The following is a 24439-nucleotide window of genomic DNA, read 5'->3' as shown; positions in this document are numbered from 1 at the left end:
TCATGAGGGTCTTTCATTGTTTTCATATCCTGGACGAATCGTTTCTAACACAACAAGTGAAAAAACTGGCATGGGTAAAAGGGAAAGATGATTTGAGATGCTGGAATAACAAGGGACTTTTTTGCCACAACTCAGGCCGCATAAGGATTTGATTGCTCGCCTAGAATGAGTAGTTTATTTGTGTTCATTACGACGTAGAGGGAGGGGAGATGGTGTACATCATCAAGTTCCTTTCAGATTTCCCTCAGGTTTTTCGCAGCCGTTTGCAATGAATTTCTTTATTTGTTCATGGCGGTGGGAGATTTAGATCGCAGGCGGCCAAAGACGATGGCAAACGACACCATTCGTCCAATTCGGAGGTGGTTTTCATCATCATGGCCGTCATTTTCGGATCATCCGGATCATGGTCAGGCGAGACTTCCAAGCTTCCTTCCGCTTCGGCGATTGGGTGGCACTGGGCCGAAACAGGAGTTCCGAGTAGCACCGGTTGCTGCTGGGCTAGTTTATACGAAACTTGGCGCAAAACGGGCCTGGCTCGTTGCTGTTGCTGTTTTTGTACCAGCTTTGACTGTTCTTCCCGACTAAACTGTAAACAAAGGGCTTTGTGTTCTCGGTGAGTTTCGGCAAGCATCATTGCACCGCCTCCCCCACTAGAGGAACCTTCCGGAGCGGTTATTCGTCGTGGGCTGGTAGGAATTTGCGCCGTTCCCGCCTGTTGACACATCAGTCCGTCAGAAGCTCGTCGTCCTTCATGAAACAAAGCAGGAAGTTCTAAGCCTTGCAATCGTTGCTGCTGGTCGGCCGTCTGCTGATGTGACTCCATTGTCGATATACCCGCTATCGCAGTTTCAAACGTCGATCCTGCGCTACCCATGGGGGATTGGCACGATTCCGACCAATCCTCGACACCTTCGTCGACGGAATACGTGTTGCTCTTGACTGGTTTAGTAGGTAAAGGTGGTATTGATTCCATCAAAGGTGAAAGAAGCGATCCACCTACCGATCCTCTTTCCGAATCGACGCTATCGCCACATGCTGAGTCCCGGAGAGGCGGACTGTGGGTCCATAAAGGCGGTCGTCGGCTTGCACTAGTGACTGGTAAGACCGGCTGGTCGGACGCAGTAGCCGTCATTTCAATAACTGATCTTCTTTGTTTCGATTGTGATGCTTGTGGTAGTTCTCCTGTTGTCGTCAAGTGAATCCGCCGTTCCAGCAGCAGATAATAGATGGCGGCGTGGTGATCGTAGCGCTGATGGAGCACCGACTCTTTCGTTTTCACCGGATCGACGCCGAGAGATTGCATTAATCGCAAAATTTGTTCGTTGATGGCCTCCTCTGGCTCGTTCCTAATCGCACCTTCCAAAAATACTGACTCCTCTTGTATGCATGGAGCTTCCGTTAGCATCCAACGATGCCGTTTGACCTGCTGGAGGCCACAGCGCTTAGTTGGATCCACTACCAGCATTTTCCGGATCAGCGACTCGCAATCTTGTTTGAAAAAATTAATGAAAATTAGTATTTATGAGTGCATGAACGGGACGAGGGAATGAGTAATGAAGCGCTCACCTGCTGACAGGAAGTAGGGGATCCGGAATCGTCCGGATAGGACTCGATCACGCAGCGCCTGTAACGTGGCGCCGTCGAACGGTAGCGCTCCACAGACTAGAACATACAGCACCACGCCCAAGCTCTGTACAAAATCATGATAAAAAAAAACGAAAAGATCCAAGGCGTCATTAAAATCGTTTCTTGAATAAAAATAAACGGCGATCGATATGCACGACGATAACGATTGTTACTAAACTTAGTAGTAGTGAAAACCTACCCAGATGTCAACTTCGGGTCCCGTGTATTTCTGTCCGAGGAAGACTTCGGGAGCGGCGTAAGGAGGCGATCCGCACCACGTGTCCAGCTGGTGCTCCGATGACCAAAAGTTACTGAAACCGAAATCGGCGATTTTGACGTTACCCTGTGCGTCCAGCAACAAGTTTTCGGCCTTTAGACAGAGGGAAAACATTGTCAAATAAACAAAAATAGATTCAGTGGTGTAAAAGAATCTAGCGGATGCTTTACTTTGAGATCTCGATGGACGATTTGCCGCTGATGACAATATTCAACAGCCGAAATAATCTGCCAGAATTTGCGACGAGCCATCGTCTCAGACATTCGCCCCTGTCTCGCGATATATTCTATTGTCAGAAAAAAAAGACATTATAAATAAAATATCCAGTCAAGCCAAAAATGCAACAAAAGGACCGTCATCTGTATGACGTCCGTCAGATGACAACAGCTACATTGACGTGAAAGACTTGTCAAACGTGAGCGATCCCAACCCCCCTCTCGATCCGGATCCAACATCGCCCACGCCCGATATCTTTGGTCAACAGGCAAACACGAAAGGCGGATGACGTTGGTTGTAGCCCACGGAACTCGACTTGCAAACAGCGCAGAAATGACTGGCCGTCGGAATGCGCTAAAATGCCTCTCTGACCTTTTTCGGTCTAAATTTCGGGGATGATTTTTTTCGATGACGTACTTACGTGGGCGTCCTACAATGACGTAGATTGACTTCAAGGGGTTGACCTTTATCACCCGCCTACAGCCCAACTAGTTTCAATGCAACTACTGTTCTCCCACTTTCGTCTTATCAAACCCTAGCACTCAGTATGAGAGTAGAGTGGCAGTCGGGCACGCGAATGGCAAATCTGTTTTCAATTTGGGTCAGATAGTCGATTCCGTCCAGAGCGATAGGGAAATTGCCTAATGCCAAAATGGCCTGAAATAAGAATTGGGGAAGGAAAAGTCAAATCTTTTAGCTATTCTCAGCTCACGACCGAACTAGCGGACGTCTTGTCTCACGGCTAATGACGTCAAATGTCACGTGCTCTCAGCCCAGCTTCTTAAATGTGAACGTTGTGCAAAAAACTCTCTTCATAGATTCTTTTCTCGAGCACTCTTTTTTGGCATTTTCACTACACTTCATAACTTATTTCTAGAATTTATTCCCCGTTTGATTACGAAGAATGCGCGGTCGGGGTAAGAGGCATGGACACACAGGAAAGGGAAAGAAGGTTCGTAAGTTTTCACACGTTTTGTCGGAAATGTAGTAAGGGCAAACTAAAGAAAGATGAACTCGAAAACCAATGTCTATTATCCGGAGAAGGCGCTGTTACTACCACTGTGCCATTTTTATTATCTGTTTTCTGTCTGACTAATTCAAAAGCATACTACGGTTGATTTTGTTTTGTTGTGCCTTTTGTGAGCTTTTTTGCATTTCTATGACTTTCGTCACGACAGAAGCAGTCGTGCTTTATTGTCACGACTGATCTTCTGCAAAACACAATGGCCTCCCTAACGTAAATTCTTATTCGATCTGGTCTGCTTCTACGATACGCTCGTTGCCGGATGGTGATGTTTGTTTTCAAATCGGGAGAATGAGGGCTCGTTTATTTATGGATGTCTGGCACAGTAGGGCTGTAGGAGGCTTCCAACAAACAGAAAATACGCTAAGATCGATGTCACCGAACGCAACTGCTGGCTAGATTCAAGGACTGGAGATCGGAGTGGAAGTTGGACGAAAGTTTACGGTCATGATTCACAACTACCCGGCAAGGGGGACCGTCCCCTCCCTTTATGTCGATTGAAATTATCCATAAAATATGGGTGTTCAAGACGCAGTTCAAGGTGCACTGCATTATGATCCCACGCTTGGCAATGGGCTTCAAATTTACGTTGTTCGTTAAACAATAGTTCAGTATGATAATCCAACTGACTCCAGCGCAGTTGGAGGGGATAGGGTCAAGAAGGAACGTGTAGGAGTTCCAAAAATGTCTTTAACAAAGTTTGGCGTGTTCGTTTGACGTCACTGAAAAGCTCCGCTTTCAAAGGATTCCTCCGTCCTGTGCAACCGGGTGGCGTAGCGAACAGAAAACGACGAAAACCCACCCAACGCTTTTCAATTAGAATAATCCTGGTAGAGGACAACAGAAAGCGAAACAAGTCTGCCCGGTACAGATGTACACCAAGCAAAGGTTGCTAAGTTGCAGCATATCGGTTCTTGCCAAATTTTTTTTCACTGTCGAAGCTCGTTTGCCAAAACACGGACAAATGTTTAAATAATTTTCTTACGTCACGCCACACTTCGAGTGTTAACAAAATGAAACAAACGCAAGGCGCACGAAAATCAGAATTTTTCTTTAAGGAATTCAGAGTCAACAGATCAATAAATGGCTTAGCACGTACTGGGTTATCCACTTTCGAGCGTCGCGCGTCTCCTTTAACAATCAGTTCCCAACAGAAATCTGGGACAAACGTGAAGAACGTTTGACGTCAGACGGCTACCATTGACGTGAGTTGCTCGACGACCTTTTTTTTTTCTTACAGAGCTAGTCGCCGACAGCGTACAACAGAAATCTCCATAATAATAGCCAAATAAAAATCGCTTAGAATTGACATCCCGTCCTCTTCACTCCTGCGGGACAGTAAATCAGTTTCTTCGGACTAGTGGTGATAAAACTTTACGTGGGAACCTTTTAACCTAAATCATTTGACTATTTCGTTAACCGTTAGGCGTGAGGTCAGCAACATTATTACTGTTTGGCTTCTGAAACCTGAATTCTTTTACCATTCTAAGGTGACAATATGACGATCGACATGGGACCCTTCTGATTTAATCAATCCTTCCCATTCCATTAAGGATAGGAGCCATCACATAAGCGAGGGAGGAAAACCGTAATCAAGGAAGACGCGAAGAAGGTTAAGTAATAAATATTGAGATGACTTACCAAATATTTCCCCCTGTCTTGCGTACTCGGACACCAGGTAAAGCATATCTTTGGTCTCCATCACCTGAAAAAAAAAGAAGTGATAGGATCAGACCCATGACATTTGATAGTTCACGTGCGTTCCGAGTGTTAATTATATATTAAGCCGGTACTAGATTTGAACTTTCCTAAAGTCTATGAAAACTTCGATGAACATACCTGATAAAGACGGACGATGTTGTCGTGCTGGAGCATTTTCAATATTTGGACTTCTCGGTAGAGCTTACGCAGGTTGCCTTCGTCCAATTGGCTCTTGTCCACAATCTTGATCGCCACCTATAAACATTTAAACAGCCAATCGAAAAGGCATTAAAAAGCTGTTCCGAACGCAGGTGTCTCTATCAAAATTTTCACTTTTAACAAGCAAACGACGCCAAATCGACCCCTGGAGAGGCCATAAAAGCAATCCCACCATACATGCTAGACCATAAAACATTTGCCGGCTTCTTTTTTTTTTTTCAGTCCCATTGGAATAAGATTTTGTAGTCTATTTTGACAGTTTGCTTTTCTACCGGCAAGTTCAACGATTGTTTTGTCAAAATGTCAAAGAATTTCGAATGGTAGCCTTCGTTTTTTTTCTCACCCTTAATATCAAGAGTTAATGGTAGCTTCTGATGTCATTAGTGATTTATCGTTAAATGGGCATACATCAAACAAGAGATTTATCTCAAGGTGTGTCGTAAGACAGGGCAATTTGCTATATTGTATACGATTCAATTTGGAAACTAGTTTTGATCGCGCATCGTTTGATTGATGCCTAATAGTTTCCAGACCCTCTAAAGCGTTGGGGGAAAAAAAACTGTCCGCTATTCGTCTTCTTTATCGATTTAAAAACATAGTGCTGACATTCACGTTGTAGAAAACAAAAAGGAACAAAGGAATTGAAAGGCAAGCGAAGAAAGACAGCACTCAAGCTTCTACCGTGTGTGACCTTCTGATGGGGATTTATTGAACGGTGGCAAAGTTTTACAGACGTCGAATCTATCGTTCGTTGATCAACCTTAGAAAGATCAAATCTCGATATGTGTACTGCGTGACTTTTGGGTGACATGTGTCGAGATGTGTCTTGTTTAAAGCGCAAATAAAGCCAATTCGTGTTTTGATCTGTAATAACTTGAGTTGGTTTAGTGTAAATTTTTACTTTTGACCGAGAATAAAAATGGTTTTTTTCACATTGTACTAAACGGGGGAAAACTACGGAGATTGCGGGAATGGAAAAACGAATAGGAAAATGTGGAGAAAAGGTATAAATAAGTATAACAAGAGCTGTAGCTGCGTAGAGACGTAAATATAACACGCATCGTATCCGAGGGAAAATCCTACAAAAACTTTGCTGCAAAGAAGGGCCAGATAGTCGCGTAGGAATTGTACAGTTTGAAATGCCAGTCAAAGGTTTTCGCAGTATGAATAACGAATTATTATTTCCTCTAATTTGTTACTCTAGAATCAATTTTTGTACCTCTAAAAGCGGCAGGAAAGACATAATTAAACGACGGCTATTGTACAAGTTTACTTCCACTACGGGAATAATTTCCAAAACGAATTTTTTTGTTAAAGAGGTATTTAAATGTTCTAGCCGAAAGCGCAAGGAATATCGAACTTTTTTCTCTTTTTCGACGGTAATATTGTACTACTCTAAATATCGACGGTCGTTGGGGCAACGCTACTAATGTATAATAAATAAGCGCGGGCGATAGCTTTCGAAAATCGATCGATGAGTTCGAGCACATTGATTTACCTCTGTTTTGGTGATGCGATGCTTAGCCAGTTTGACGACGGCGAAATTGCCGCGCCCAATAGTCCGTTCGATGTCGTAGAAACCTACTCGGATGGGATTGGATTTGTTGCCGGTTGCACTTCCTCCGTCGCTTCCATTGCTACCACAGCTACCTACTTGTTCCATCTTCACCATCTTCATACGTCCTTCATCGAAGTTCGAGTAGATCAGGTCACTGATATGATTAGTCTTCTATAACCCGATGTTTCTGTCGTGTTGTTCTGCAATCTGTTGCAGGCGAGCTCAGACTAAGTCCTACAATTCCATCAGCTCATTCCAACTTTTGGTCCCTGTTGAAACGAAATAGAATTCCGCTTCTCTCCCTTCGTAGTTTTTCTCTTTTATTTTTACTTCTCTTTTTAGCTTCTTTTCTTTTTAATGTGTTATTCTCTTTTTGTTTTTTTCCTTTGCAATATCTGTGTTGGAAGCTGCAGGGCTGTTGTGTGTGAAGGTATTTGACTGTTGGTTGTAGCTATGCACTAATGAGATCCGTTGCCAAGCGATGTTTCTAAAGCGAAGGATAGAAAACACGCTGGACTCTTGAAAGTAATGGCAAAGTAGTCACGAAGGGCAGCACGAGAAACCAGACGATACGAAGGCGGCCAGTGGCCACAGGTCAAGCGCACTTTCTGGGCACGAAAACAATAGTAGGCGGCCGAAATTGGTCCCAGAAGATGGCAAACACCTTTTACAGCCGCTTCCACTTCCATCTGAATCCAACGATTCCCAGAGGCGTGTTGACGATAGTTTTCATTCCTGGTGTCGTGGTAGACTTACACAAGCCCGCGCACTGGGATTCGTTTGAGACAATTGCATTCAAACTTTGAAAAACAGATGAAACATTCTGAGGCGACAGGTCGCACTCTGAAATCCAAAAACAGACGGCCAAAAAGAATGCCAGGGGGAACCTTGTGCAAGGTTATGTTTTCGACACGACTGACAGTGGCCGACTGTGTTTTCTCGACTATGCTTCCGCGAGCTTGAAGCGGAGCAAAAGGAGTAGGAGGATATTTCTGAGTTGACATCCCACCAGCAAAAGGCAGGTGGAAGAGAGGAGTGCTCCTCCTCCTCCTATGTTATGAGAAGCAGAAAACCTAAAAGGAAGGGTGGCAGTGGGAGGAAGCTTGCGTCAGCAATGACGTCAATGGCGTGACGTCGGTCACCGTCTCCGCCGCGGCTTTTATCGATTGCTTTTGTACGCTATTCCCTTCCACCATGGATGTTTTCAGCTATCCGTTCGCATCGATAGAACGCAATCGACTATTTACTCTAGAAGACCGTTGGAAGAAGAGCGAAAGGAGACGAGGGGTAGCTAAGATGCTCTAACGACATGGTTCTAATCGGCTTTCAAAGGAGGACCGTCACTCTACCTACAGCTCTAACATCCATCACATTCGGTTAACGTGGAAAGCGCAGGTTTCTTTTATTAGTAACGAGTCGTTCTTTTTTTCTCTTTCGTTGTCAACGAACTGGTCTAATCTTCAATTCTTCGCACCAATCATGTGGAGATAGCAGCTGCCCATCGATCGCCATTTCTCTTCGTTCAGCGACTATTTACAACGCAAAAAAGGAAAGGATTCACGTAACCTTTCTCTGTTCCTAACGGGGAATATCTGTTCGTATAATCTATATGGGTTTTAAAAAAAAAAGCGTGAAGGACGCTGCCACTAGTTGTTGTCACATCTCCATACTGTCGATACGACATCAACTTGGTAGACGACCATAGGGACATGTATACACAATGTATCTGCAAGTCACAATAAAAGACAAGACAACCGGAAACTTTATGGACTGGCATTGATAGATAATAACTTCCCGATAGGCGAGTCAAGACAAAACTTGGACGTAACTGGCATCGCTCCAAGTATTACAACGGGAGCAAATCAACCAATAAACGCCTTGCATCATCTTGTGAACGATACCTGTAACGAGACGAAATAACAAACCAGAGAACGGGAATTAGAGCCTATCTTTCAATCCTGCTACAGCGCATCGAGCTGCGCAAATAAATAGCAAAAGAAAACCAGCGAGGGGAATAATGAAACTAAAGAAATCTCCCTTATCTATCTGTGAGTGTAAACGAGACTGATTTCGACTTGACGCTATGCTTATCATCGTACAGTGAAGGAGTTGAGGTGTAAGAATCGAACGAACCAAAGCTACGGCATAGATTAATCCTTTGACAAAGGAAGCGCTTGCATAGTCTTACTGGCGTGTGTCAAAAGCGTCGTGACGCGCGGGCAACCCGTTGACCAATCAGTCGTATCGGCGCTCTGACGTCAATGCAACAAGGAACACGGTTCAACCGAGACGACTCAGTTGGATGGTTGCCCATCGAGGAGTGGAAACTCGCCCACCCATCCCCCTACTTTCCTCCAAATCCACTTCGTCGTGCTCTCCCGCCATCAAAGACATACTAACGGGGAGGCACAAGCGTGAGCTTGTTTACCTGCTGACGTATACACACCGCCTACAATAGCGCACAGACGGAGCACAAAGCGCAAAAGAGGTGGCGCGTCTGGAACCACTCGGACTCGCAACGGAGCCACATCGTACCTGATTAAATAACAAAAGATCATTACGTAGATTTAAAGAAATCTGACTGAGAGAGCGATAGAAATTCATTTAAAACTCACTTGAAATAAATTCCTGGAATCCCGTGGGATCCCTTTTCATGACCGACAACTCTCGATTGATTTCGTACTGAATATTGCCACATTTTTAGTGACCCATGGATTCCGGATGAGGCGGAAACAAGCGATTCGATTTCCGTCGGAACGGCGGTAACGAAATACTGGAATAACATAGCACCTATAAAGGAATGCATTAATTTGAATATTTCTTAAGGTAAATAATGTAACCATACCTTTATCACTGATCACTTCATCACCCTCAAGGGGTTGTACCAGCGACGAACTTTGTCCGAACGAAAATTTGTCAATTCTGTGTGAATAATTGAATCTTTCATCGTCCATCATAGGAGATAAGTGGGCGTGCGCGCGCATCGGCAAAGGTAGAACTTTCCCTGCTGTTACATGAAAATTACCCGCCACCTTTGTCAATTGTAATTTGCCATGTAACCGACAGGCGTCAGAAGGCTGGTTTGGCACAGTTTCCCTATATTATGAAATTATTATGCACGTATTAGTTATTTTTAAAAAACTTGTTATCAACTTATGCATTTGATAGTTCTTCTACTTTAGACCTTGATGGCATTTCTCCAAAGAGCTGCTGGTAGCCAGATTTCCACAACAGCTGTTGAATCCCATGAGGTTTATCTCTTAGAACACTGTTGAGCCTTTGAGCAGACTCAAAATGGGTTCTCTGTCTAGGGCTTAACTCAAACCAGGTAGCCTCTTCTGTAAGTTGACCAAAAGAAACAACACTCTGCCCAGTTGAATCCAGAACATCTGCTCCGATATCTACAATAAAGAATTATAAAGAAATAGAAATACCAGAAAAGAGAATTACACAATCTTACATCTGCAAGGCATTGCAACTGTCAAATCTACATTTAGATCCATCCGAGTGTCAAGTTCGTCATCAGGAACAAAATGAAATTTTACACCAGAATATAAAAAATCATTGACTTCAGAATACACTAAATACAATATGATGAACACACAGATCAAGGAAACTGTAAAAGAAAAAAAAAGAATATGGGGTTAAATAGGTGATGTATTGTAAATAATTTGATACTTCTGTACTTGTGCCTCCTGACATCGTTTTTTCTTTGTAAGTATCTGGAACTTTAGGAAAGGCATCAAGCTCAATCACTGCTTTCATTTTATTTTTCCTTCGTCGTTGCATTTTGAGCAAAATGTAATAGATTGAGTGTGTGAAATATTAATAATTTTTGTCAAGTGTTTTCATCACACAACTGACGTACAAGAGTGAACTATGGATTTTTAAGTATCGTTCGTATCAAACACTGCTTTCCTGAGGACCATATATAATATTTTTTAAGACACGTTTTTGTTTTATTCTTATTTTTAACTGTCAAAATCCAACGGTTGGGAATTCAATCTAATCAAACATGACTTGAAGATAACACAGCATGTAAAAAATGAAACGTGTGTTGTCGGGAAACTTATGCCTACGTTCGCTAGGTGTCACTTGCGACTTACAAATAGTCGGCGCCATCAATTCAAAGCAGCCGAGTAGGACTTGTAAACACGTTGTTGTTAATACATGAACCGATATAACAGTTGGTTGTTCTTCCCCTTGTTTTGAAACTTAAAGAATCTGTGTTCACCACGAATGCCACCAAAAAAGAAAAGTAAAGTTGATTCACCTTTAATTCCTGGTGATGATGGAAATTTGGAGTTGGACTCCGAAATGAGAAACCCAATAGCAAAAAAATCGAAAACGGCTGACGAAAAGAAACTTAAAAGGAAAAAAGCCTTATCGAATGAGGTCGACAATGTTAAAGTTACTCAAGTTTTGCAAAATAAGACTAGCACAGAATTCCATGAACAAGATTTTGGCAATGGTTCGAAAACCCCAGATGGGAAAAAGTGGAATACCAAAATTGCTACATGGAATGTTGATGGCTTGCGTGCTTGGATCAAGGTTTGTATGGACCAATATTTTCATAACTTTTGTCTGCAAAATCTTATATCTACATATTTAATTTTTAGAAGGGAGGATTGGATTACCTGGAACATGAAAGTCCTGATATTCTTTGTTTGCAAGAAACTAAATGTTCAGAATCAAAACTTCCTCAAGATGTTGTGATACCAGGTTATCACACATACTGGTGTTCTTCAGAGGCAGATGGCCATGCTGGTCTTGGTTTGTACACCAAGGTGAAACCTGACACAGTGAGTTATGGCATCGGAATTCCTGATTTTGACAAAGAAGGCCGTTTGATCATAGCAGAGTATAACACATTTTACTTAGTCAATGTTTGTAAGGGGCTTATTCTAATTCTTAGGTTCTTTCAATGGAAATTTATAATTTTTTTTAAATAGATGTACCAAATTCTGGAAGAAAATTAGTCACACTTGACAAGCGTTTGAAATGGAACCCAAAGTTTCAAGAACTTATCAAAGATCTGGACTCAAAGAAACCAGTATGTGTTAGGTTTTTAATTAACAGTAGTTATGGCACAACTCCTACTTAATTTTTACTTGATACGTACACTGTTTCAGGTTATCATTTGCGGAGACATGAATGTAGCGCACCAGGAGATCGGTATTTGTAGAAAAATGCTTTCCTAACTTTATTTTTATGCTTAGGCTTACTTATCGAATTATTGCTAAAGTAAAATAAAATTTTTTTATAGTAATTAATGTTGTGCTCTACTATATTAAAACAGATATTGCGAATCCAAAATCTAACAAGAGAAATGCTGGGTTCACCCTAGAAGAACGAGACGGTTTTTCCGAATTACTAAAATCGGCGTGCCTCACTGACTGTTTCAGGCATAAACATCCGGACGTGAAAGGTGCTTACACTTTCTGGACCTATATGGCTAATGCTCGTAAGAAGAATATTGGATGGTAATTAAACGTATAACAAAAACTCCAGACGTTTTTTCTTGAGCATCTTCTTGTTTCTGTCCTTTTTCCGTAGGCGATTAGATTATTGTTTGCTGTCCAAGAAATTGATGGCCAATTTTTGTGACTGTTGCATCCGCAGTGAAGTTTATGGAAGCGATCATTGTCCCGTCGTTGCCTTTCTTCATATTTGATTTCTTACACCAATATCTTTCTGTGACAGGCATCTTCTACGTTCTCGTGTTTTTTTAATCTCTTCAGTCAAAATGCTCCCAAGAAAACTTCCACAAATATACGGAAAAACTAAAATATCATTTTGCTTCGGAAGCCGAATTTGGAGGCCAGACAGTGGTTGTGGCTCATCGTTATCGAAATCATTGCCCATTGATAGATAAATAACCCATTCTTCAGAATTCTTATTTTTGCTTTATCTACAACCATTTTTGTCCTTTTCTAGATAACCTGACTTTCGAGGACTAGGTAGAACCATAGTTTTTAGCCAGAATACAGGACATCGGTACCTAAGAATACATCATGTAATAATAAAATCTTTGGCATTGAAACAACCCAGGCAATACAACAAAAGGCTAGCTTTATGTATTTAAGACCCATGTTTCAACCGAAGCCCAAAAACCCTTTAAAAAACTAAGAAGAAAAAATATATACTTAAGCGTTCGAATCAAAAAAGCCTCCTTTCTTAGTTAATTTACTAAGCCCTATACGGCTCTTTTTCAACGGCTGAGTTCCTGACAGATCATTTTCTACATCCTCTCCGCTAAAAAAAAAAAATAACAATAAAAATTTCTTAATGACCACGATTAGTAACACAGTTGCACAAAACAATGACTTACTTTCTGGAATTTTCCTTGGAAGAAGGCTGACTTCTTTTACGACCCAAGTCGAACGTTTCGTTCAACATCCGGTTTTGTTCTTCGTGTTGTTGACTCCGGTTTTGATCTTCCTTCTGTTAAAGAAAACGTTCATATTTCATGCAGTCCATTAAGCACACGTACGCAGGGGGGGGGGGGGGGGGGGGGGAATTTAAAAACCTTACCAAAACGTTATCTGTGTCAACATTTTTACAAACTCCTGAAGCTCTGCATCCACAGTCAATAGTGCATGCGCGATTATCCCTTGAACAGATGCAACTTCTGCAGCCCCCCGTACTACACGAGCAACGACTACGACTTAACCGCTTGGCAACTTTCTTGGCATGCTTCTCGAGATCGAACATTTTGGGCGGAATTTCATCTTCCTCCTTGAGCTTCCTAATTCGTCTAGCCATAGGAGTGTTGCGCCACTCTGGATCGTCATCCGAATTGTAGTCGTCAATGTCCTCCACATCATCGACATCCACAGAGACGGGACTCGGCTTGCGTTGGGTGGCTTTAGGCTTCTTCGGTTTGGAGGGGAAAAGTGGGGCCCTAAGAACGATTTGGTGAATAACGACGAAAACAGATGGAATAGAAGGATCTCTGCTACCTCATTTCCAGCAATGCGGGTTTTTGCTGCTTTAACGTTTCGATTTCATTCAATGCCGAGTGCAGTTGTTCTTGCAAGGTACTGCAACGTTCTAATTCCTCTTGCTGAATCCTTAGCCGCTCCATTATATCTTTTTCACTTATCTGTATTTGAATTTAATTACATAAACGTTTAGGCTAAAAGGATATTCACGCCATTTAACCTTATGATCTGCAGATTCCTTTAGTCCAACTGGTGGCAGTTGTCGGATGAGAGTCAACATCCTCTCCTCGTAGTCGCGACTTATTTTACTTATTTCTGATTGATGTTTTTGTTTCATTTGTACATTCTACAGTAAAATAAAATTATATGTTTACCAGTTTACTTCGCATATACAAAAGAAAACTTACCTCCTGATTATAGTTAGAAATTTCATGCAATGCTTCGTCTTGTTGTCGTTGAAGATCTTCAAGTTCGCTCCTCAAATCTTCTACTTCAGAGCTGAGCGAGAAGTTTTCCACGCGTGCAGCCACAGATTCTTCGAGCAAAATTTTCAATGCAACCTTCAAAATATATTGTTAAAATAGTCAAAGATTTCCTTAAAAAAAAAAAAATAATAATAAAAAAAAATTTATACTTTAGCTTCAATCATAGTCTGCAAATAATCCAGCCTAGTTTTCGCCTTGTTTTCCAAATCAGCTGCTGCAATTTTTTGGTTTAGTTCGTTAATTTGTTCACTACGTAAGTCTATATCTGCTGCAACATTCGCGATTTCACTCTTCAGAGCGTGGAGGAAAGCGTCATTCTGGTCAAGACTGGCGAGTTTAGTTTCAAGTTTGCTTTGACGTGTAGCTAAAGTTCGCCTAGACTCTTTCAAGGATTCAAGGGCCAATTCAGCTTCTTTGGTTTTGACAAGCAAATTGAGTTCGCCCAGCAACCAAGCTAAAATGAATAAATGATTATTAATTTGAAGGAATAGGCTGTTAAATCACTAATACTTTTGATTCGCTGATCGTTTTCAGATGTAGTCGAAGTACTTGAAGATTTGTTTGGTTTTGTTGACTGCAAGCTAAGGGCTTCTTTTAGCCGCTTGGTGACAGCCATGGCATCTTCCATTTTGCGCCGAAGAACATTTTGTTGTTTGGCATGCAGCACTTCCATTTTTTGGAGTTGGCCTTGGCGTTTGCGGTCCTGATCTTTAAGTCGAGCTACCTCACGGTCTTTTTGCTGGCGCCATGTCCTAAATTTTTCATTCTCTTCTCGCATTTGCCGTACAAGCTTCACTTTTTGTGCCCGCATCGCTTGAATATCGTTGTTGAACTTTTTCAACTGCTCTTCAGTTCTCTCTGCAGATAAGAATCAATGGTTATATGGAAGGTGATTTAAAGATAGTTTTAACTTACGTTTAAGTTTGATGATATTAGCTTGTTCCTGGATTTTCTTTTTCAACTCGTTGATTTGCGGTTCGAGTTCCTGTAGCCGCTTCCTTCGTTGCTCGGATATTTTACATGCGTTGACATTGCCACTAACTTGTGCTAAGAGGCTAGCTAGTTCTTCCTTTTCTTGTTGCAAAGCTGCGATTTGATTTTCCAGCTCGCTCACTGTTGCATCATAATGAGCTTTAACTGTACTGTATGGGCCTTCTTGATCTTGAGTCATTTTATTGACCATATGAACTTTAAGAGCCAACTGGGCGTTAAGCTCCTTCAGATCGTTACTCAAAGCAGCTTGTCTGAGTGCCATGTCAGCTCCCAACTTTGACAGACGTCTGCAATGCAGTGAGGAAATTATCATTCGGAAAAGACAAGCGATAGTTTCGCATACGATCAGTCACAAAAATCATACCTAGGAGAGCCAGTCGATTCGGAATCACTGTCTTTGTTTTCCTTGTCGGATCCGATACAACTCTGCATGTCGTGGTTGACCTGTTCAATCTCACCCTTCCTTTGGACATCTTGGATTTCATCAATTTTAGACTTCAAATTCAACATTTGCTCTATTGCTTTCGGGATACTCAAGTCGCCAGTATCATTAAAAGTTTGATTCATGGCTCCAAGTGTTCGATCTAAGTTCACGGCTTGCATCTAGAAATTAAAACCTATTACCTAACTTCAAGCCAGCTAGCCGGTTTCTTAGCAGAATACCTGTAATTCTTCCAGTCTCTGTTTCATTTGCATGTTGGCAGCATCTGCCAGCAGTGCTTTCTCGCACATGTTTGTGTTCTCTTCCAACGCCAACTGAAGGGCACGGGTGAGATGTATCTTCTCTTCTTCTGCAAATTTAAGTTGCTGTCGAAGTTGTTCAACTTCAGCAAAGCTTGTACTTCCGTTATTATTTGCTGCCAAAAGCTGCTGGACTTGAGCTCGTAGTGCCATCACTTCTACAATTGTCGGATCTTGATTAACAATTGGTTTGTTTTTAATTTTTCTAGCGCGGTCAGCGTATCGCAGCGTGCTCAGTGTTTCCTCGTAGTTCGAGTCGGCTGGACTCACGCAGGCAATCATCAAGGTATGAGAATTACCGCCTAGGAAACGCGAGTATCGTTAGATTGTTGTCATACTACTATTACTCTTTGTGTCACATATCAGCTTTAAACAAAAACAAACAAAAAATGAGGGTGGGACTACCAAGAGAATCTTGAAGAAGCCGCGTAAGTTTAGAATCTCTGTAAGGAATATGCCTGGGATTGCTTTCACATAGTGCACTAATGACATTTCCTAAAGACAGCAGTCCTTTATTAATGTTGACTCCTTCTGCGAATCTCTCCCCAACTGCATGCGTTTTACTGGCTCTCTCAGATCCCGCGAGATCAACCAAATGAAATTTTGAGGTTTTAACGATTGACGAACTATCTTTGTTAATCTAGAAAAATAAAAGAATTTTTTCATTGTACTGTCATTTATGGACGAGAATATAAAAACTTACTTGATTTATGGTAAGAGTAAAAATGGCGTGCGATCGACTGCTCTGGTGATTCATAGCAGTTGCTCCTGTGCGCCTGTTCAACGAACCATTTTCTAGACACTTTAATGTTTCTTCCCATGTGGAAACTGGGGTTTCAGTTAGACCATTAATTTTGATTCCATTTTTTGGATCTTCTCTAATATCTACTTCTTCATTCCTAGACTTTGACAAAAGGTCATATACTTTTTCCATATAGAGCTAGAGAAAAGCAAAAGTCAGTTAACATTGATTAAAATAAATTTTTGAAAAACTTCACCTCAAGAAAAGAGACATTAATATCAAACGTAAGACTTGCATCTTCCCCCATTTTTTGGAATAAATCTTTCACCGCCCGTTGGATAATTCCACTGTTATCGGTTAGAACTGCACTTGTTGTGCTCACCATGTCAGCAGTTCCCATGGAGAAGGTCTTTCCAGAGCCAGTTTGGCCGTACGCCAAAATGGTAACATTGTAGCCTTTAAAAATTTTCCCCACAATTTTAGTGACAGCTGTGTCATACACTTGGCTTTGACTTTCGTCTGGACCAAACACATAGTCATAGGTGAATGCTTCATTTGAACCCTTGATTGTCACTTGGGGTTGATTGGGAACTTTGGTTATAAAATGTTGGGATCCCTCTGTTATTTCTTTGGGTACTAAAGGCCGTATTCTCACCGCCTGCAAAAATATAATTATAATTTTAACAACAAATACATAATTACGAGGCAAAAACGAAACGTACCACTCGAACTGGTATAGCTTTGTCACTCATTTTCACTTTACAACAGCAACGAACTTTGTTAAAAAAAAGAAATAAGCTCGAAAATAAAATTGTATGCTCTTAAGACACAATATTGACAACGTCAACTAAAACATCGTGAACCTTTAAAATTTCAGCTCGACTTAAATTACTTAGTATAAAACATTTGCTTGCAACCGCCCCGCCAACTTTATTCTTCAAACCTTTCTTTCGCTTTTATTTTTTGAAAACACCAGTGTTGCCAGGTACCCGATGTACAACGCTGTCAAATTTCAAAACAGAAATTAGGGCAATTTTTTGTCAATCGCCCTTTTCGGTTTTCAGCCACTACGCCCAGCTACGTCCCTAACTCTCATGCTCCTTAACCCCACCTCTCTGTGTCACGGGCGCTTTGCACCTGGCAGTTTATTGCTTCAATATAGAAAACCAATTCACTTGTGCTAATAATAAAAGCATAACCTATTCCCGCAACAATAATAACACAGACTTGTTTTGTTATTTGAAGTTGTTAGGCGTTTATGTTGGTTTTATTTATTAAAGCATTTTACGCACTATAAGCATTGGGAATATAACTTTTTTCTTCAGACATTAGGATACTTTCAAAATTTCGTTAAGCATTTGTTCCAGCAAAAAAAAAAGCCTTCGTGCAGCGTTCACATATGGCTGCATGCAGAGAGCCCCTATAGCTTCCCCTCCCAATTCCTACGAGAGTTTTTTTCTGGGGTGGCACTTATCCCTCCCCCATTGGATGTTTTGGCCCTTTTTCGTATGGTGTGCCAATAAAAAAGCACGTGGACCAATGACGAAACCCTTTAATGGCCCCGGAGCTACTCAACTTCGTCGAACATCACTCATTCATCACTGTTGGGACTGTCCGAGTAGATGTGTTTTGTTTCTCTGTATATTAGCTAGTTCTTGGAAAACTTTCAAAATCCTGTATTCTGAAACCAGCGTTACATGTTGAAGGCAAACGCGTTGAATGTGTATAGTTCTTCGCGACAAACAACAAAAAATAGCTCTGATACTTACTGAACAAGGTAATTTTATTATCATGCTGTTTTTATATACGCTATTTATCTTTTTTATTATCCCCCGTTGTTGGCGAATTCTACACTCTTTCAAATCACATTTTGCCTTGTTCGTATGTATTGCGGTAAAGCAAGTGTCCGCTTTTCAAGGCAGCGTTACATTTGAATCCGAAATTTCAATTTGACAAGTCAATTGTGCATCAAACTACCCAACTTGGTTTTTTATATACTCGTCCTTGATTTTAGATGGAGCTTAAAAGGCTTCAAGGTTCCATTTGAATCTATTTCGAAGAACAGTCGCAATCTTTCGATCGTGTTTTGTTTTTTGTTACCTTTACACATTGAGATGAACCGTTGCCTGTGACTGATGTACTAAGTACTACTTTTTCTTCTAAATAAATTTAGGTGGCTCAACGACGTGGCTAATGTGAATCGCAATAACTCTAGAAGATGCGATCGAAAAGAACTTCGGAGAAAATAGTGGTTCTCCGGAACGTGATCTCGTCCTGGAGTCAATTACTTTTCGCTCTACAAGTTTCCTTAATAATTTTGCTATCTTACCTGGTTGCGGCAGACGGGTCGAGTTTGAAGCTCTCAATTGGATTTGTATCAACTCCTCAAGATCATCTGTCGCTTCAGTCACAGCAAGAAATTAGAAATGCCTTTGAAATGGCCGTAAATGAAGCTAATGCACTTGGACATTTACCAGAAAATGTAACGTTAGCGATGACGTTTCACACGGTGCAAGTGAACCATTCTGTATCAGCTGCACTAGAAGAGATGATGCGATCAGGAGCTGTGACGGCGTTTGGTCATGCTGACGTTTGCAACCACCTCACATCAGCATTGAAGTCACGAAACAGAATTGCTATATCTAACGCAAGTTAACATACCAGTGCATGTATTTTTGTGACTAGGAAATGATTTTTCACATAGCGATACAGGTGTGTGGTGACGAGAAGCTGTCCAATAAGGACCTCTTTCCAGCATTCTTGCGCACTCGACCGCCAGATTCGCAGGTATAATCAATATCTGTCTCTTATCAGACCCGGTTTTATTGTTCAACTTGTATTTATAGATGGTCGAGTCCATACTAGCGCTGTTGCAACATTACGACTGGAATAGCATCTCCGTGGTAGTCGAAAACACCACGAAATGGCGAGCAACGGCGCTTTCTCTCGAAAGAAGGACAGGGCATAAAGAGGGTCTTGCTGGACACAGACGCAATATAACAACGATTCATAGAATTTATTTTAACGATAACAGGTTATGTTGCGCACTCAAGCAACCCTGCTGCTACGTAGCCTGGCCACATGACATTTTCCAGAAAATGAAATCTTCGACAAAAAGTACGTATTTTAATGTTTAGATTTTGCGCATGACACTTGTGGTAAAAGTCGCTCTTTTGGCAGTTTTCATTTTCTTAGGAGAAAAAATATCTTTGCGGAAATTCGTTCAAGCAATTGAAGATCTGGAACAATGGCGGGCAAACCAATACCTCGTCATCTCTTGCGATTCAGAAGCTTTCAGTACTTCGTGGAGCACTAATTTCCTTCAACGTATTTAATTTTAAACAATCTGTTTGAATCAGCCTTCTCAGTTACATTGATGTTTCAGCTCCAAGAATCGAGAAAATGGTGGACGAAAACAACAACTGGGATACCGATAGTGTTTTAACAGAATCAAGGAAATTTAACGCTTACAGTAAACTGGTTGAAAACACTTGGTTACCCAACACACCACAGGCTCCAAAACATACGTATTCTAAAGAATTTAGAGCGAAAACGACACCTGGAAATATTATGATTATCCGCAACATTGCAAACGAGCAGCTGAAATCCTTTACGCGACGACTTCGACTGTTCTCCAGCCAAAAACACCCAATAGACAAGGTATACAATGGCTTCAAAAATGCTAAAAATTGTAGCTCGTAATAGATTGAATTTCTGAAAGGATGTGGTGTCCTTGCTGCCCTCATCCATTTACGCCGCTTACGCGTACGATGCTATCATGGTTTATACGCATGCTCTGGCTTTCCATGTTAAGAAACATGGCTCAAGTAGAAATAGCGTAATGGAAGCGGCCTTGAATGGCTCACTCCTATTCAACACTATATTGGAAATTCAAAACTTCTCAAGTAAGCTATTTATAAATTGCCTGGAGGTGATTGCTGATAAAGTCATTGTTGCAGGTGTTCGAGGAGGATTTATTTCCTTTAATGCAAATGGAGATACCGAAGACAGCTACATCGCTGTGGGCTCTTCAAATTTATTTCCACCAAGATTCAATTCATCCGTAGACGTCCATACGAATGTCATGGTTCCCTTTGGCTTTTTTCGTGGAACTGTAATACGACCAAAAATATGGTTGTGAAAGCGGTGTCGCATAACAATTTTTCCTCTAGATATTCCACCCGACCTCTGAGCTGAATCACACACTTCACACCAGTTTTGCCGGTTCTGAAAGCAATTCCGAAGATCAAGTGATTTATGACGTTGAATTACTCAATGACAACGTAAATATGACGATAATTGTTGCCCATCTGCTCACTTTGGCTGCGATGGTATACCTGTTTACACATCAAGCTAGAAAACTAGCCGCAAAAATGGACATCCTCACAATCAACGTAGCCATATCGACGGACGCGGAACTTAGTTCTCATCTTTTAAATGTGAAACAGGTGAAAGATCAGAATTGAAATGTAGCCTAAATATAGTTAAATTGTACCTTTTTTTAGACCAGTTTTAATAGATGGTTCTAATAGCAAAGAAAACCATTGCACAATAACAATTTGATTCACAATGTAAAACAAAATTTATAATTATTTTTGTTTCTAGATGCGGGTTATGAATTATCCTTTGCACCCAAATAAGGTGGTTGACGACTGGCGAATGAAGGTCTGGAACAAATCTATCAAATGGACATCTTCGTGGCCAGCACTCGACTGTGAAACCATTGGAGAAATTCGGCAAGTAAGTTAACTTTTAGTTGTTGTCTTAACGTGCATTGTTACACTATGGATACGATGTAGATGCGCAGGCTTCAGCACGAGAACATAAATCCATTTATATGCGCCATCGTTGAACCGGCTCGGATATGTATCATAACTGAATTTCAGTCACGGAAAAGTCTTATGGTAATTTCCTTCGCTATTGCGAATCTGTTATGACGTGTACAACACTTCGACGCAACCGTGTTTTTTTTTCAGGACGTTCTATCAACCTCTAATAACGATTTGAACTGTAAACTGATTGCTTCCCTTGCACTTGATTTGGTCAAAGGCATGCTCTACATTCATAGCTCCGATTTACGCTGCCATGGAAATCTAAAATCTGCGAATTGCTTGCTCGATTCAAATTGGACTCTTAAGGTAGCGGATTTTGGTTTACACAAATTACGGAATGCTGCAAAAGACTCTAGCAAGAACGAAAGAGACTATTACTTTGGTAAGTCCAATTTATCCTATATCTTGCGTAATAAACGTGCAGGGTTTTGGTAATAGCAATCTTGGGTAGTTTTTTAAAGTATATTTGAATTTTTCGTTTCAGATTTACTATGGACAGCCCCAGAGATCTTGCGTAAGCCATCCTTAATGGGCACACCCGAAGGTGATGTCTATTCTTTTGCTGTCATTCTACATGAAATGGCCTGTCGACAAGGTCCTTTTGCTATCTATTATGACCTTGGTGATCCTGCAAGTACTACCTTTACGTTTAATTGTCCAATTACCTATGCTGATTTAAAAAATTTGAATTCAAGGAATCATCAGTCAAATAAAGCATACCGTTCGAGGATGTCAAATTCCAGCACGGCCGCCTATTGAAGTATTTGAATTTGATCCTTGGAGGTCGCAAATGTTTTAAATCAAAGTTTTTCTTAAAATAGAGCTTAGACTGTCGCCTGGCATACATGTTTCCCTGTATGGTTGACTGCTGGATTGAGGATCCCAATGAGCGTCCTAATTTCTCCTCAGTTCTGCACTATCTCACGAAACTAGGAGGGGTCAGGTAATATTTAATTAACTACGTCTAATATGTAAATACATCTAAATTCAAGAAATTTATTGCAGCACGGATTTTACGTATAAAAAAACGTTAGCGTCAGAAGACGTGTGCATAGATGAGGAGAAGCGCGCTTTAGAAGAAGAAATCCAAAATATTGACGAAGTCCTCCATCGTATTATTCCCAAGTAACTTCCCTCTCTTGTTATGTTGTTCTTTTTAACTTATAGGTAATTATTCCTTGGTTGCATAGATCAGTAGCTAACTGTTTGGCGAATGGACTACCAGTAGAAGCGGAGCTATGGGAGAACGTGACTGTCTTTGAAGCTGATTTGGTAGGATTCACAGAAATAGCATCTGAAACGACACCGCTAGGAGTGAGTCAAGTTTTAAAGATCGAGAAAGGCGGTCATGGTTTTTAATCTCATTTGATATGCAGACCATGATCCTTTTAGACGATGTTTATACCTTGTTCGATTCCATCGCCAGGGGCTATGATGTTTGCAAAATAGGGACGATCGGAGATGCCTACATTGTGGTAAACAAAAAATTCGTAATAATTTGTTTAGGTTTTAGGGCATTCCTTATGATAGCCTAATCTCTTTGCAAAGCTTGTCTATGAGGAAAGCTAAAACAATCGGATTTGCAAAGGTTTCAGGTATGCAGCCTACCCATGGAAAGAATTCTGCTGGAGAAATTGCCTCTATGGCTTTAGAAGTTGTGGAAAAAATGAAAGGTTCCGGAATCGGACATCGAGGCAAGCCATTAGTAGTGCGCATCGGCGTTCATACCGGTAATATTTACTTTAAAATATCATTATACACGGAGTTGCACACCCGAAAGTTTGTCTCTGAAGAATGATTAGCTGAAAAACATTTTTCACGGTTCAAGTGAAGGGATGTGTCTGAACTAATTCCGAATGAAATGCACTTTTCTTGTACATATATTTTTTTTATACTTTCCCTTAGGTGACCTCGTAACGGGAGTAGTGGGCAGTACTATAATGCCTACCTATTCTATTTTTGGTGACACGGTGTCTGTAGCGTCACGATTGGAGTCCACAAGCTCGGAGCTGCGCATCCAGATTAGTGAAGCTAGCTATCAAGAGCTACAGCAAATTGGAGGCTACATAACTGAAGAACGCACTGATAGAAATGAGGCTGCAGAATCATTCAAAACTTATTGGCTGATCGGGAAAACGTCTAAAGCGGTACAAAGAAGAGAAAAAGATTGTTCGAGCGTGAAATCTCTTTGTAATCGGCAGTCAGTCATATCTTTGACAAGCACCGATATCTACATCGATCACTCGATTGACGACGATCCATCAAATCTAAGTTCCCCATAAAAAGCTTCAAGTCACCTAGCAATCTCACTTTTAAACGTAAGGCTTGTTAGCTATCATCATTTATCTTATCCCGTTTCCCAAATTCTAGGCCATTTTCGCAAACACTGTCGTGTTATTCTGATATGCTAGAGGCCTTCGTGACGGGATATTTGCTATTGTCCGTATCGGACGTTGTGTAACTCAAGTTAAATTCATGCCGGAATTCTATAGCTCTTCAGTACTGTCGACCTCCAACAAACCAAAAGGATATTTTTAACGACTTTGATTTGGAATGCGTTGGTTAGCAAATATTTCGATCACGTGATTTTCTTTGTTTGCTTCAATGTGCAATGACATGTACTGAATGCCTGTTTTACCGTGACTGAGAGCTAATGCGTATCTAAAAGCCGGTACCTCCTGATCAGCATGCATGGCAGGCAACATTTCCTTTTACAATCAGGGAAAATATATGCAAAAGTGTTTCCAGAAATATCCGTTTAGTTACCTGTTTTCTTTCAGAGGTCTTTTATAGCCCATTTCAAAAATGTCTGTGCGCAACACTGTACGCATAACCGCTACTCGTGAAGAAATTAAAACCAACTGAAAGTTCCATCTATTTTCACGTTCGCCGTAGGGTTATTTCGTTTTTCTGGCTCCCTTATAGAAGGAAAACGATACACGTGAACCGGTCTGAATCAAAAGAATTATTTAACATCTCTTCCAAAGTGCTGGCCTTAAAAAAATTCACTATTAACAAGAGATGTGTAAGCCTTTCATTGTGACATTTTGTGACGGACGCTTGAGCGTTTTCGTAGTTCAA

The 24439-nt window shown here is 41.1% G+C and overlaps 5 protein-coding genes across 5 annotated transcripts; 2 read left to right on the top strand and 3 right to left on the bottom strand.

The window, feature by feature from the left end:
• Window positions 1-141: 141 nt before the first annotated feature.
• LOC130685410 (serine/threonine-protein kinase SIK2-like) lies at window positions 142-8212 on the bottom strand. The gene is made up of 7 exons (XM_057508710.2): window positions 6562-8212; window positions 4983-5099; window positions 4785-4848; window positions 2074-2189; window positions 1826-1996; window positions 1567-1690; window positions 142-1488 (listed from the first exon to the last, which is right to left on the bottom strand). Exons 1-7 carry the CDS (start codon window positions 6739-6741, stop codon window positions 287-289), a joined length of 1974 nt encoding a protein of 657 aa, XP_057364693.1. The 5' UTR covers window positions 6742-8212; the 3' UTR covers window positions 142-286.
• Window positions 8213-8327: 115 nt separating this feature from the next.
• Window positions 8328-10570, bottom strand: LOC130685724 (endoplasmic reticulum-Golgi intermediate compartment protein 2-like). Its single transcript, XM_057509051.2, has 7 exons — window positions 10308-10570; window positions 10082-10237; window positions 9806-10022; window positions 9467-9717; window positions 9237-9411; window positions 9050-9156; window positions 8328-8522 (listed from the first exon to the last, which is right to left on the bottom strand). The coding sequence occupies exons 1-7, from the start codon at window positions 10408-10410 to the stop codon at window positions 8428-8430; spliced, it is 1104 nt and encodes a 367-aa protein (XP_057365034.1). The 5' UTR covers window positions 10411-10570; the 3' UTR covers window positions 8328-8427.
• A 201-nt stretch (window positions 10571-10771) lies between these two features.
• LOC130685564 (DNA-(apurinic or apyrimidinic site) endonuclease-like) lies at window positions 10772-12410 on the top strand. Its single transcript, XM_057508885.2, has 6 exons — window positions 10772-11172; window positions 11241-11511; window positions 11574-11674; window positions 11754-11796; window positions 11921-12104; window positions 12178-12410. Exons 1-6 carry the CDS (start codon window positions 10861-10863, stop codon window positions 12293-12295), a joined length of 1029 nt encoding a protein of 342 aa, XP_057364868.1. The 5' UTR covers window positions 10772-10860; the 3' UTR covers window positions 12296-12410.
• Window positions 12411-12676: 266 nt separating this feature from the next.
• LOC130685258 (chromosome-associated kinesin KIF4-like) lies at window positions 12677-17427 on the bottom strand. The gene is made up of 15 exons (XM_057508533.2): window positions 17249-17427; window positions 16783-17184; window positions 16488-16724; window positions 16190-16424; window positions 15707-16086; window positions 15408-15646; window positions 14966-15330; window positions 14561-14908; window positions 14200-14504; window positions 13973-14125; window positions 13786-13911; window positions 13584-13726; window positions 13156-13525; window positions 12953-13065; window positions 12677-12876 (listed from the first exon to the last, which is right to left on the bottom strand). The coding sequence occupies exons 1-15, from the start codon at window positions 17276-17278 to the stop codon at window positions 12768-12770; spliced, it is 3555 nt and encodes a 1184-aa protein (XP_057364516.1). The 5' UTR covers window positions 17279-17427; the 3' UTR covers window positions 12677-12767.
• Window positions 17428-18114: 687 nt separating this feature from the next.
• Window positions 18115-24111, top strand: LOC130685279 (receptor-type guanylate cyclase Gyc76C-like). The gene is made up of 20 exons (XM_057508566.2): window positions 18115-18303; window positions 18700-19173; window positions 19239-19313; window positions 19373-19643; window positions 19707-19853; window positions 19912-20186; window positions 20248-20431; window positions 20486-20640; window positions 20699-20974; window positions 21132-21266; window positions 21326-21430; window positions 21503-21740; window positions 21843-21992; window positions 22054-22118; window positions 22180-22301; window positions 22364-22483; window positions 22549-22672; window positions 22735-22833; window positions 22947-23088; window positions 23264-24111. Exons 2-20 carry the CDS (start codon window positions 18745-18747, stop codon window positions 23638-23640), a joined length of 3489 nt encoding a protein of 1162 aa, XP_057364549.1. The 5' UTR covers window positions 18115-18303; window positions 18700-18744; the 3' UTR covers window positions 23641-24111.
• The last annotated feature ends 328 nt before the right edge of the window (window positions 24112-24439 follow it).

Source organism: Daphnia carinata, chromosome 7 (genome assembly GCF_022539665.2).
Source record: "Daphnia carinata strain CSIRO-1 chromosome 7, CSIRO_AGI_Dcar_HiC_V3, whole genome shotgun sequence".
Classification (NCBI taxonomy): domain Eukaryota; kingdom Metazoa; phylum Arthropoda; class Branchiopoda; order Diplostraca; family Daphniidae; genus Daphnia; species Daphnia carinata.
Note: the sequence above shows the minus strand (reverse complement) of the source record. Positions and strands in the feature narration are given on the sequence as shown.

Coding starts and splice junctions, on each gene's coding strand:
- LOC130685724 (XM_057509051.2), bottom strand. CDS start 10,410: ATGCAACGACGAAGGAAAAATAAAATGAAAGCAGTGATTGAGCTTGAT. Junction 9,718..9,805: donor TTTGGAGAAATGCCATCAAG/GTCTAAAGTAGA, acceptor TTCATAATATAG/GGAAACTGTGCCAAACCAGC. Junction 9,412..9,466: donor TGAAGTGATCAGTGATAAAG/GTATGGTTACAT, acceptor ATTCCTTTATAG/GTGCTATGTTATTCCAGTAT.
- LOC130685564 (XM_057508885.2), top strand. CDS start 10,861: ATGCCACCAAAAAAGAAAAGTAAAGTTGATTCACCTTTAATTCCTGGT. Junction 11,512..11,573: donor ATTTTACTTAGTCAATGTTT/GTAAGGGGCTTA, acceptor TTTTTTAAATAG/ATGTACCAAATTCTGGAAGA. Junction 11,675..11,753: donor ATCTGGACTCAAAGAAACCA/GTATGTGTTAGG, acceptor ACACTGTTTCAG/GTTATCATTTGCGGAGACAT.
- LOC130685410 (XM_057508710.2), bottom strand. CDS start 6,741: ATGAAGATGGTGAAGATGGAACAAGTAGGTAGCTGTGGTAGCAATGGA. Junction 1,997..2,073: donor TCGTCCATCGAGATCTCAAA/GTAAAGCATCCG, acceptor CTCTGTCTAAAG/GCCGAAAACTTGTTGCTGGA. Junction 1,489..1,566: donor CCCCTACTTCCTGTCAGCAG/GTGAGCGCTTCA, acceptor TTTTCAAACAAG/ATTGCGAGTCGCTGATCCGG.
- LOC130685258 (XM_057508533.2), bottom strand. CDS start 17,278: ATGAGTGACAAAGCTATACCAGTTCGAGTG. Junction 14,909..14,965: donor TAATATCATCAAACTTAAAC/GTAAGTTAAAAC, acceptor TCTTATCTGCAG/AGAGAACTGAAGAGCAGTTG. Junction 13,727..13,785: donor AGGAATCTGCAGATCATAAG/GTTAAATGGCGT, acceptor ATTCAAATACAG/ATAAGTGAAAAAGATATAAT.
- LOC130685279 (XM_057508566.2), top strand. CDS start 18,745: ATGCGATCGAAAAGAACTTCGGAGAAAATAGTGGTTCTCCGGAACGTG. Junction 21,993..22,053: donor TGACCTTGGTGATCCTGCAA/GTACTACCTTTA, acceptor TTTGAATTCAAG/GAATCATCAGTCAAATAAAG. Junction 22,673..22,734: donor CTGAAACGACACCGCTAGGA/GTGAGTCAAGTT, acceptor TTTGATATGCAG/ACCATGATCCTTTTAGACGA.